Genomic DNA, 13642 nt, shown 5'->3' on the forward strand with positions numbered 1-13642 from the left:
CAGTCATATTTTCAGCAATAAAAGCAGGAGTAAAAATATTAAGTATAAACTTTTTAAATCAGCTTTTGATTTTTTTTTTTTATTATGCTTTCTGGCATTTTTACTTGATATTTTTTTCTGTAATGAGAGATGTCAGTCTGATTTCTGACCAGAAAGTAAAGTTATTGTTTAAATTCAAGTAATTTTACATCTAAACATGCTAGAACTATGACTTATTTTGGCTCCAAGTTGTAGCCTATGTCTCTCACATGTCTACATGTGGTTTTTGTAGGACAAATAAAAAAAGAAATAAGAACTAAAATGCTTGGCCTAAGTGCTAACTGTGGCGATTTACAACCAAGACAAATACCGTATTGTCCGCACTATAAGGCGCATAGAATAGACGCTTCAGTTTGGGTTGCCAATTTGTTCTGTACTCTATTATTATACATCCACATTTATAAAGAAGTGGTCTGAGTACTTTATATAGTAGGCTGCCCCCAGTCGTTGTTTCACTCACAGTGTTGGTGTTGCGATATTGTGTCCAACTGCTTTCTGGGTAACACAGACCAACCGACACGCTGCCGCCGCAGTCTCTGTCTCTCTTCCCCCGCCCCTCCGCACCCCCGGCTTTAAATGTATTATCAAACTTTATTAACAAAACAGCGTTCTGACAACTATCCCAGCATGCACTGTGCACTGCTTCTTCTACGGGGGAAAATTAAGTCGGCGGCTGCTTACCGTAGTTGCTAGACCTGTTGTGGCTCAATATTGGTCCATATATAAGGCGCACCGGATTATAAGGCGCACTGTCGGCTTTTGAGGAAATTGAAGGTTTTTAGGTGCGCCTTATAGTGCGGAAAATACGGTAAATGAATCTGTGAACCAGCTCAACGGATCTGTCGCTTTGTGAATTTGAAACCCAGGTTTGCTCTTTCAACTTTGACCTTAACGGACACTTAAAAGGTTTGCTATCTAGCACACTGAACAAAATACACAGTCTTGTGAAAAAAAGCCACTCATATTCCAGTAGAAAACACATGTACACATAATGACTCAAAATGTACCCTGGACAAATTCGCCCTTCAGACACAAAGAGGCCATTTAGCCAACAGGCAGCGCTGGATGGCCCTAATGGGCCTGAGCCATTCAAACAGCAAACCGGAGTCACGTATGCAGCTCAGACATGATAATAGTGGGATGGCTGGAGGGTCTGAGAGACGTTTTTCAGGCCCACTGGTACCAGAAGAGTCTTGTCTTGGTGTTTTCAAATTATTGCCGCTGTTCATCAGTCTACCTCAAGCTCATACATGTCAAACTCAGAATTGTTTCTATGCTCCTGCTTATTTTACTTGAAATGTATGAATGACTAAACAGGCCCCGGGCCTAATTTTCTTTAAATGCATGATTCAGTGATGACACTTTTATGTTTAAAGACGTTATTTCAATAAAATAAAAATGTATAACCAAATAGCACCTTCTTTGTCTGCTAATTATTTAAAAAATGTTTCTCTGTCATACTTATTTGTGTAATTTGTCTTATTTTGTGGTTGTGGTTTGCTTTGTGATCTATGATCCTTCTTTTTATTCGTAAAGTTGCAGCATGTTAACTTTTATTTCATCACCTCGTATCTTTAGTTACCAACCAGACGTTTTAGTGTTTCTTTAAGTATTCACTTTATGCAGTCACTTTTTTGTGGGGTTTTTATTTTCAAGTAATATTTTTGTATAATCTTGTAACAATATGGAAGTTTGCAGCGTTCTGCAATATCCCAGTTGCAGCCACTTATCGCTTTGGAGGCAGATAGGAGGCCCTGAGGGCATTTCAGCTGATCTGAGGCGCGGACAATACGGAGGCAGTCTTACATTTACGAGAATGCATTTCAGAGTTGTCAGTAAAATGAAGTAGTGTGTGTTTAGGCTATAGAGAACAAAAATGTTAGAGCTTGTTCTACAACTGTCACACTTTTTCATGCTTTCATTCTAGCTGATTTAATAACTATAAGGCACACTTTGCAGAAATAAAAAAGCAAGCATTAAATTAACTCTGATTAATAAACTGAGACAAAAGAGACAAGTCTCCCATTTAAACAAACACCTGATTTAAAAAATAATTTTAGCTTATAATTCCCTGATGAAATATGCAGTTTAAATAAAACTGACTAGATGGAAAACTGAGCACTTTGTAACAATAATCTCAGAAGCTACATGCTGTAAAAAAAAAAAACAGCACAAACTCAAGAACCGCATGTAAAACATTGAATGTATAACTTAACAGGAAAATTATTAATGGAAGCAAAGAAGATGAAAACAAAGAGAAGGGAAATGTAGGCCAAGGAATAAATTCCAAAAAGAAGCTTTTTGCATGAAAACAAAGATGGGATATTGCTTGTGCTGGGAAAGAAAGGATAAATATTTATTTCAGATGAACTGAAAAGTTATGCTTTGTTTTTGTTCAACAGATCATATTAACTAGGAATAATACAACAACACTGATCTGATTTAACCAATTTAGGACTTATATGACACTATATTTGCTACCTTGAGAAAGTATTTGCCTCCTTACTGGTTTCTACATTTTTGTCACACTTAATGGTTCGGATCTGCTCATATTTTTTGGCATCAGGCACAAAATAACCTTTCAAATCAGTTTTTGAATGAGAATTTCATGACAGAATAATTGGTTGTGACACACTTGAGGATCATGAACTGCCTTTAAGCATCTTTTAAGTTTTATATGGAGGGATTTTTATTAATTCTTCTTTGAAGAAATGAAAATTCCCCAGGATCTGAATGAAATACACAGTATAACTTTTATAGGTTGTAAATTTGCCCTTACTGTTCAGACTCTTGTTCTTCTTTTTTCCCTGTAATTTAATGCTTGTCCACCTGAATTTCCAGTTGGATAGTAAATAACATTTATTTTCTATTTCTCCCGACTATTGTAAAGCAGAAATCAGACCTGGAAATGATTTGTAAAACTGAACCTAAAAATGAAGCTAACATGGGGTAAAGGGGTATTACGTCGATTTGGGTTCATTTTCCCCCCCCCTCTAAACAAATGACATTATTTAAAAACAACTTTTTGAAATTTACCAGATTATATTTGGTTTTTTTCTTGATCAGAAACATTAAAGTGCGACTAAAGAGAAAGAAAAAAAAACTATATTTTTTTCATTGCACTTCACTAGAAAATGTATATCAATTGTAACAAAGCCTTATATAAAAGCTTAGCCAAATGCAAACACCTGCAGTATATCACTGAAACCTGCCATGCAAGAATTGTGATCTTTGACATGAAAAGCACAAAAGGAGGATCCATCCAAGTCTTCTATTTCAACAGGAGCGATTAAAAAGGTGAAAGGAAAGAAAGTGCAGGAATTAAAGACAGCCTGCTCTGTGTGTGTTTGTGTCAAAAGTGCTAAGTCTCTTGGAGCCACAAAATCCCTGAGTACAAGCAGTCCATCACACATATTAATCTGAGAATTACTGGACGGAGAAAGTCTCACACCCACATAATACGAACTAAACACACAACTGCATCCACAAACTGGCAGGAAACAAGAAGCATGTCAAAACAAGCTACGAAGCCAAAGGCAAAATCTATCAGTGCTGACAAACACGTGTCCATGTGGATTATTACAATCCTGCGTTCTTAAGGCAACTGGACTTTTTAGCTCTGGAAGACGTTCTGTCCATTAATGGCATTCAGAAGCCAACATAAGACGTCCAGTTTCTGCTCAACCATTTGGGACGCATACAAACACAAGCTGGAACTGACGGTTTGCATTAAATTAAAAGCAAGCCCAGACAAGGCAGCAGGAGGGGCGATGGGAGGCAATTAGAGACATTTTTTCGATGATAATAGCTGCGTACAACCACTGCAGACCACGAAGCTATGCATGGCAGGTGGGAAGATGAGCTCAGTGATAAAAACGGCCGGTCTGCATGCCCACTGTACGTCCCTGAGGGCGGACGAGCGAGAGAGAGAGAGGAGTGGCAGCTTCTTACTCTGGCACGAAGGGATGTCACAATATTTCCAGTATGAAACGTCTTCGTGATCGGTGATGTAGCACCAAGGCTGGACGTCCCCATCAGGATTCCTGCAGCCACAAAGAGGGAAAGAGAAAAGGCACAAATAAGCTAGTGTACAAATAAACAGACTCATTTAGAGCTCTTCTTCTCTTCTTTTTCATAAAATAATGAGTATGGAAATGAAACAGGTGATAAACTGAAGTTTTTCACTTTGAAAAATTTTAACAGTAAGTTCCCACCAAAGGTGAGGCATCAGCCAAGAATTTATGATGCAGATTAGCTGCTAATAAAAAAGGTCATTACTTGCTCACAAGTATAAAATAATATAGCTATGCAACATTAAGTCTGTGCAGATGCTTGCTGTGATGTAGAAGTTTCTAGTTTTTTTTTTATACAAAAGGTTAACCTGGAGCTGTTTAGAACAATCAGAGCCCTGAAAACATTTTCATTTCTCTTCAGCTTTCAGTTTCCATCCAGCAACTATTCTATTAGGGTTTTATGTGACAGAGCAACACGTATTAGAGCATAATTATAAACGGACTCATGGTTTCCAAAACAGCTTACAAATGAAACTCTTAAAGGTTAGAAGCAACAACCACTTTCAAAGCTTGCTACCAAATTTCATTTGGATTTAGGGTTGGTATTTGACTGGGCTGTTTTAACACATAAACGATTATGTTTTGGGTTGTTGTCCTGCTTCAAAGTAATCCTTCTCCTCCACACTCATCAGTATTTAGCAGCCTATAAAAGATTTTCATCCCATCAACTCTTTCCGTCTAAAAAGTATTTATTTAAAATGACCTGTGTGCCTCTTTCCACCTTTACAAGATTTGATGGGTACACAAATAATTGTTCTACCTGAGTTGCTCCTCCAGAGTTACCAGTAGCATTTTTTTGTTTTTGCTGAAATGTGCCGCTGAACTCACCAGTCTGACTATCCTCTCTCATCTTTTCACTCGGTACTGCGACTTCACTTTGCTGACCGCAGTATAAGACCACGCTGCTGTGAACCGCATAACCCTCCGAGGAAGAGTCTTTTTAAGTCAAAATAAGTCATACGATTAACCTTTGTTATATAATATAAATGCATTAAACAGCCTGTGTTAATGTTGACAGCCTTAGGTTTTAGTTGAGCCATGCTCTCTCCATTTTCAGATGGAAAACTGTTAACAGTTCCTTTGTCTACATGAAGCTGTATGTTCACAAGGTTCTCCAAAAAACATCTAATACTTTAGTGGAGCTGTTGTGTTTTTACTGAGATGAAATGAAATAAAATGTGGTAGAGCATTAACTAATTAGAAGTAGGTCTGGGAAATAATTAGGGTGAAAAAAAACAGAAAGAAAGATAAAACAGAGGAGGGGTAACAGGTTATCACATGGATGTACTGTTGCAAAACTAACTTTATAAAGACAAAAAACTCCATTTAGAGCTGAATACTCAGCAGTGTTTCTAGGGTGATTATTTCCCATGTCAATCACTATGGGATCCATCTGTTGGCACTTGTCTGCTCAGCTTCTTTCCTTAAACTCTGGAGGCTTAGCCATGCCAGTCAAGTCCAGACTAAACAGTCTTCTGGAGGTCAGAGGGAAGGCTCTTTGTTCTGGGCCAGACAGACAGAGACCCAGAAAAAGAGAGAAAGGGGTGATGGGGCCAAGCTTTTGTCCGAGTCTGCAGCCTCTTTTGAAACTCATCAAGACACTTTTAACCCATCATAATAACTCAGAAAGGCCCCTTGGTGCTTTTCCTTTTCAGTTTTCTTATAAAAGCCATGAGGAGTGGGATGGGACGGGAGGCTCAACATCTCCAGGGTAAACCAGTTCTGTAAACCAGGACCCTCATGGCAACTTCAAAATGCTGGGAAATGAAGTAAAAGCAGCCGTGCTGTGAACTGGAAGCTCATCTTAATGCCATTTCAGCTATTAAACCTCCTTTTTGGGATTAACTGCAGACTGTAAAAGTACACTGCTTGCTTAAAAACAGCCTTCTAAAGTGACTTTTTTTTAGCCCTGACTGAACGCCACAAACCTTTTCTCTCATGACACAGCTCATTGTAGCATTTTGAAAAAGCCCTGCAGCGCTGCGCTATACTGTTTCACTTTTTTTCTGTGCAAAGTTGTGAAGGGCGTTTCCATTTCTTTTCTTTTCCAATAAAAAACACTATCCGGAGTATCTTCTCCTTTTTATGCTCTGAATGAACAACACTGAAGTTGTTTTGCAAGACATTTTGCTCTGAGAATCCAATCATCGCTGCTTCCCTTGAAGCCTCTCCACAGTAGCTCATCCCCCAACTTTTTCTTCTTTAAAGTTCACAAGCTTGATTTTCGTCGTATCATGTGCTGGGATCTATTTGTTGCCTCACTAGATGGGAAGAGGAGACCTGTTTGTTTGGCTCCAGGCTGCTCTTTAAACAGTGAAAACTGGGCCAAACAATAATAAAAAGTCGCTGTATTACAAACCTATGCTTTATATGGCTCGCCTCCTCTCTTTTTAACACCTGTCAACACAGTATAATCATTTTTGAAATATGAATCCAAAGAATGCATAAAAGCCAATTATGCAGTTTAATGTGGTTTCTTAATCACCCAGAAGGAGGCAGACATAAATTAAGCATTTGAATCTGAAAAAGAAAAATCCTCAGCAGACCACCCACTTCATGTGTGATTCACCAGCTTCTTTGATATATGATTAATTTAGCGGGTTCTTCAACCCGGAGCCTTTTTCTAGATCCATCACACAATCATACAGCTGAAAGAGGCGTGGGTGGATTTGTCATTTCAAGGTATGGTAAAGTTTGAAAAAGTTACAGTTTAATCATTGCTTAAGTATTGGGGTTTTTTTGGGGTTTTTTTTTTTTTTTTTTTTTTTTTTTTACATTTTGCTCCCACATGTCAAAGTCCTTCCAGTGAAATGAGATCTGAGATCCTGAATGCAGCATGGATTAATGCAGTGGTGCTCTTTCCCTGCCTGCTGCTGCACACTGCCAGCCAGCTGAGAAGTTTCTGTTAGGAAATGTTTTCCCCCCATTTGCTTTATTTCTGTGCAGGATTTATGAGCTACATCTCACTAAACACACGAAGAAGCAAAACAACCCACCAAATCCAGCCTGGGAATCCCACAACATTTTCCTTGCTTTGCTTTTGCTTTTTCCTTTTGGACTTTCCCTCCTTTTTACTTTGGCTAGCAAGAGTGTTTTGGGATGAATTTTAGCTTTTAATTATTTACTTTTTATTGAAGTCTCATAAATGCCTTTTTAACCACGAAAACAATGTATCCATTTGCATTCCTTTGTCACTGAACCCCAATCAAACTGTTTTTGTTAGTTTTTTCGTTTGATTTCTGCTTTCAATTTTGCTATTTCCCTGGGGTTGGGATTCAGAAATCTTATTGCTTTCCATCAGAGGAATATGTTTTTGTTTTATGTAAGTCAATCAATGGGTAAAAAAAACATGTTCTCTTGTTTTTTTATTTTTCTTTCTTTAAATTAATTACTAACAGTGACAGATGAGATTTTGAGATTTTAGAAAATTCATTCACAAATTCAGAAGAATATGATATTTATATTGTAATATTAAAAAGTGAGCCAGGCGGGGCTTTATGATCCATATTTCTTACCAAATTTTCCCCTTGACTGATGCTGTAAAGCACAGTTTCCAGTCCCACTCAGTGCAACAGTATTATACAATTCTTAAAATTCCCACTTGGGGCTAATAAAGTTTTAGCTTGTATTATCTTATCTCACAATAAGATATGTTCAGATGTTCAAAAGTAATTTATTTGTAGTCCCTTTAACAAATTCTGCACATAAGATGACAAAATTATTTTAAAACCTTATTAGATTATTTACAAGAATACAAAGAAATGTAATCAAAAACATCAGACGTCCCCCTAAAAGACAGGATCAGTTCACTGATGGTTTTTTGTTTGTTTTTGTTTTTTTTGGGAGGGGGTTGCAACAAATGGTGTTACTTTTCCCCCTTTGCTGCAGTATTACCACGTTTATTCACGTCCTTTTTTTCCCAAAACAATTTGCATCACACCAACAGTTTCCCTTTTAAAGACAGCTCTGGCTGTCGTTTACATGAATACATGTAAATGTGTTTGGAGTTTTCATTAAATGTATCCACAACTTATTTGAATGTGGGAAAACTTGACCTGGTTCGCTTGGGAAAGCCATTTTCAGAGCAGATCTACTTTTAATGTCCAATTTTAGAATAAGAAAGCACGTGCAAGCTCATATTTTCAAACATTTAGCCTCTGCTAAAAGCTTTGTGCCTCTGCCACATTGTGCATTATTTGTGTGTTTGTTTGCACGGGGCCTAAGAAAAGTTAAAATGCCAACAATGTCTGATTAGGAGATAAAAGCAGACTTAGATTGATGGATATTTTTCCATTTTCCCCTGCAGCAAAGAGAAAAGATGTTATCCTGGAAGAAACTGACAAATGTTATTCCAACTGTGTGTGTTTGTCCCTGTGTGAGGGATTTTGGGGGAGTAACATTCCCTTTGCTGTATGTCAGTTAAGGGCTGCTTTGGCTCTGATCAGCAGAACTTGTTGAAACACTCCCATACCTGGAGGAAGAGCACTGAATATGTTTGGACTCTTAATTGGCACAATTACGATGATTGAGTCATTTTGCTCAGAGTGAGCCACACATTTCGGTACACAGCCAATTATACCCACAGTGCCTCATAGGCTCTCCCAAGCCGCACACTTGAAAGCAGGAGCGGTGTCCATCAGAGCACAGCCGGAAAAACAGCTGTTCTTAGCTGGCCGCTGTTCACATGTTTTCCTTCACTCAAAAATTTATGATCAGTTTTAAAAAACGCCTGGCGCCGTGAAGTTAGATATAAAAATCCAGAAAAATCTTTAACATCATGCTATTTGTGGAAAGACCGGTCATAACATGCAATAAAATGTTCACAAAACAAACATTTAGTGAGATTCTAGGTTGACTTTTGTTTAGTTTTACTAGCAGACATGGAAAAGGGAGATGAAAGCTCTACCTCCCTCATTTTGCAGGATTGGTGGGAGGAGAAATGCTGATTGCAAAGTAGTGATGAGAGGCTTGTCTGGGTAGGGATTTGAGGTCAAAAGCAGATCAGAGTCTGGTAATTTACTGCATGAGAGAAGACTCTTTAATTGACTTGGATGATGTAGCATGCAAACTGCTCTCTGTTGCTGTGAACGTGGAGGAAACGTATAGCTGGGGAGGGCTTCCTGCCGCCTGCTGGCGAATTTCTGCACCACGACGACGTGCTAAACTCAAAGTCATGTTAGAATGCTACGAGTTACTGTCCCTGACTAATCAAACATCAGATCATATTACAAAAATACTACAGAAAAAGCAAATATGACTGGTCTGTGATGGATTAAGACAGCATACACAGACAGATGCTCAGGGTAATTAGAACCAGCAACTCTCTGGAAATATCCAACTGTACTCACAGTCCAGAGCTTTTGTGTTTGTTACCCAGACCTAGTCATTGACAAACTCTACTTGTTGACTCTGCTTGGTTCTCTTTACAGTAGGAAATACAGTGAAAGGTGAAGTAACGTCGCCACGCCTTGGTAGTTGAATACGAATGACTTTGCAGGCATGCCTGCTTGCTGTTACTGCTTCAGAAATTGAAACCACCTCCAGATTATTTCTCCAGATTACACTGCATGCATCTCCGCTCTGATCCACTCTGCTGTGCAGTTCACCGGTGGAGCGCAGCCATTTCTGACGTCCAAGTCAAAGTCGTTCATCTCCTTAAGTTTGTTGAAAAGCATGTGAACATGTGTCACCAAATCACACTATCAACATGGACCAAGATCCTTCACGTTAGACAAATGTTTTTTCCTCTTCACCACATATCTTTTAACTGAATGTGATTTATACTCAGGAGCAACTTTTAATTTGGAAAATACGGTTCTCCTCGCCTCGTATGGTGCTTCTGTGTTTCTCTGTCTCTTTGCTGTCCTGTTAGCAACAAGCCAGTCATGGCGTATGGCTCCTCATATGCCAAGAAGTTCTTCTCTACCGTTTCTACATTAGTTCCAGAGCGTGGGCTTCATTGTTGTATGCAGGTGTACTGCTGAAATGTTTGCTACCTGGTGGGTGTGTCCTCTGTGGCGGCCATCTTGTGTTCTAACTACAGAAAGCAGCTATTTTATAGGAAGTGAGCTGATAAGAGCAGGGGTTTGGTTCAAAATGCAAAGAAAGTCAAAGTAATTTAAACAATAAAATATGCATTGTATATGTTTGCTTAATATTCATTGTTGATGAATATGAAATATGAAAATATTTGATCTCTGAACACTGAAATTATTTTAGCCTTTTCTTATTTGTCTGCTGATAGTTTCTGTAACTGTTTTATTATTGTGTGCTGGAGCCGAGTCAATTTCATAATAGCTGACTGCAGCTCTTTGCAAAGTTGTCCACAGGGATTTAGGTAAGGACTGATTGTTGGCCAGTTATCCATCTTTCATTTTCCTTTGTACTTCTGGAATCGCTTTGCTGCCCTGCTGAAGATGCAATATTCTTGCTAGTTTCAAGAAAAAACATAAAAATAAAAGGTCTACCTTTGGACTTCCTTGGTCAGCGTATCCTTTATTTAATTAATTTCAAAATATACGCAGCAAAGGCAGCAACAAAGCAACTTTAACATGCAGGACTATAATTAAGATTAAATTGGGACCAAATAAATTGGCTTAATTTGAAATAAACAGAAGTTGATTTGATGCTGTATCTCACTTTACCTTATTTTTTAAATTTTGGTTCAATGTGATTTAATCTGGGCTGCACAGTGGCGCAGTTGGTAGAGCTGTTGCCTTGAAGCAAGAAGGTTCTGGGTTCGATTCCCGGCCCCGGTCTTTCTGCATGGAGTTTGCATGTTCTCCCTGTGCATGCGTGGGTTTTCTCTGGGTACTCCGGTTTCCTCCCACAGTCCAAAAACATGACTGTCAGGTTAATTGGCCTCTCTAAATTGTCCCTAGGTGTGAGTGTGTGTGTGCATGGTTGTTTGTCCTGTGTGTCTCTGTGTTGCCCTGCGACAGACTGACGACCTGTCCAGGGTGACCCCGCCTCTCGCCCAGAACGTTAGCTGGAGATGGGCACCAGCAACCCTCCTGACCCCACTGAGGGACAAGGGTACAAGAAAATGGATGGATGTGATTTAATCTAAGGTTCATTTATTTTGTCATACTTTCCAAAAAGCAGCCTGATATAACTATAATACTAAATTTTATAATGTAGATAAACTGAAATGAAATGATTTGTTGACTGGAATCACAAAAACTCATTGTGTACACAAATAATACAACTCAAAATTTTGTTTCAAATTGATTCCTATGTCTAAAGTTTGTGTTATTAATAACCCTAGTATAACTCTGACTTTCCTAAGCGTTGCATGGTTTTATCTTAACACACGTTTTGTAGCTTAATGCATAATTTAATTTAGTCATGATCATTTATGTCATTAATTTTGCTCACTTCAGTCAAAATAAAGAGAGTCAAATATTAAAGATAATGTTTTTTTCAGATTAAAAACATTGCTTAAGCTTCTGTCAAATTTATGTGTCAATTTTACTGCTGAATCTAAAACATATAATGTACTGTATATATGTAGTTAAAGCAATGCTGTTATGTGTGTATTTTTTATTTTTTTTTTATGTTTAATGCTCTATGCAATGTTTATGAATTCCCTCAAGTGGTCAAACAATTGTTAGCCAAATTAATGATAAAATAGATTGGACTGTTCTGTAGCTGGAGTCATTCCAAGCATTCGGCAATCCGAGGTGAGTCAACCTTCATCTGAAGAGCATAGCATGAAATTTAGCTATGCTATTATGAAACCACTTCAATGATGCTGGAGCATTATTCACTTAATCATATGCGTGTGATGACAATCAAGGGCAGATGCATAAAGCGTGGGATTTTATGTGTAGTTTTATAATTTAGAGAAACACTTTAAATGTGATTTTGTCGCCATGGTAACCCTACAGCACATTGTACAGAGGTGATATTGTCAAATCATAACAGAAAGCAATACATAAAGGCAGCCATATTCAATATTGAATGTTATTGAAACGTTAATTTATTCCAGTAAGTCAATTCACTAAGTGAACACATTACATAGATTTATTACACAGAGTCTGATGCTTTTCTTCTGTTAATTATAATGATGTTCTGATCTCTTCACAGCTAATGAAAACACATTTAAGATTAGAATATTACATCAGAACAGTAAGAAAATATTTTTAACCCAGAAATCTGAGTTTAATAAAAAGTAGCTCCTTGACAGTTAATTTCAAAAAGTACTCGTTTCACAAATACGGTCATAAAATCAGTGAACATCACGTTTGCAGCAGCCTGACCTCAGGCATGAGCCCCGCATCATGGAGACTCACTTACAATCAACTTGGGGAACACTATTCACTCTGGCATTTCCATTATCTAATCCATGTAAGGGAAAAGCATTAGAAGCCACGGTGAGCACTCATAAATTCTGCAGAACACACACCTGCATATAAATAGCGGTCAAATGGCAGACAAAGCTATTCAGCCTCTTACTGAACCATCATGCGCTTCACACGCTCCAACTAATGCACCGGGAGGAGAGTCCAATATCAGGCTGCAGGGACACGAGATTGGGCTGAATGTTAAAGGGAACATAAATCAGAACTTTGATTTGTGGGATACTTTTAGGAAATGTGACAAAAAGGTCAAAGACGTGCTTTTAGAATAAAGAAACAGTACTTCATCATTCTCATGATTTAAAATGAGAGCTTCCTTCAACTATATTAATTATTAGTGAATATATATATATATTTATATGAGAACTTTTAACTTCTTCCTCTCTGTTTCCATTCGTGTCTTTAAAGGGAAATAATGCAACACCAGTTTTCCCTGTTTTTATTGGAGTACCTTTTTGCCATTTACTATTAGAATTTAATGACTCCATTTTTGTGGAGATTTCCAGCCTCTGATATCAGAGCTATGTGTTAAAGTTGAGACTGATAATGATTAAATATGCAGAGGGTGCTGATTGTTTAAAATTTGATGATTTTCCTGGTTAACCAGAGTCTAGCCAGGTGAAAACTCAAACATCAGAGAGGAAAGAAATCCTCCAAAGTGATGAAAACTCTCATGGTCTGTTATCACAAATGCTTAATGGGAGTTTTAATTTGAGAGTGTAATTAGTTTTTATGCAGAGTCAGGATGATTTGGATTGCTTTTTTCCAGAAATATGAAGAGAACATCAATTACAAGCTGTGAGCTCTGGTTTTTAAATTTACGCTGCAAAAACACAAAATCGCACAAAGTATTTGAGTCTAGTTTCTAGTGTAAATATCACATAAAATAAGATAAAACTAACTTACAAGTAACTTTTTAGCAAGATAAAGGAGCTTGTCTTAAATCAACAATTCCATAATAAATAAAGTCCTAGTTGTATTGATAGATTATTTCACTCGTAACAAGACACTTTTAAAGTGTTACAAGTGAAATAATCTGCCAGTGAATCTAGTACTTGTTCCACTTAGTACTCTTGTTTTATTTCAAGTGTGCTAAGATATTTGCACCATAAATTAGACAGGAATAATTCAGTTTTTGCAGTGTTCATGTGTTTCACATTTCGAAGCGAT

The 13642-nt window shown here is 37.8% G+C and overlaps 1 protein-coding gene across 2 annotated transcripts in view; it reads right to left on the reverse strand.

The window, feature by feature from the left end:
- Positions 1-13642, reverse strand: part of kremen1 (kringle containing transmembrane protein 1) — a 75728-nt gene that overhangs the window by 26017 nt on the left and 36069 nt on the right. For both annotated transcript variants that reach the window (XM_008417855.3, XM_008417853.3), the window contains exon 3: positions 3991-4082. In XM_008417855.3, the coding sequence (XP_008416077.1) occupies positions 3991-4082 (92 nt within the window). The remainder of the gene's footprint in view (positions 1-3990; positions 4083-13642) is intronic.

Source organism: Poecilia reticulata, chromosome 9, assembly GCF_904066995.2.
Source record: "Poecilia reticulata chromosome 9, P_reticulata-male-v2, whole genome shotgun sequence".
In the NCBI taxonomy this organism is placed as follows: Eukaryota; Metazoa; Chordata; class Actinopteri; order Cyprinodontiformes; family Poeciliidae; genus Poecilia; species Poecilia reticulata.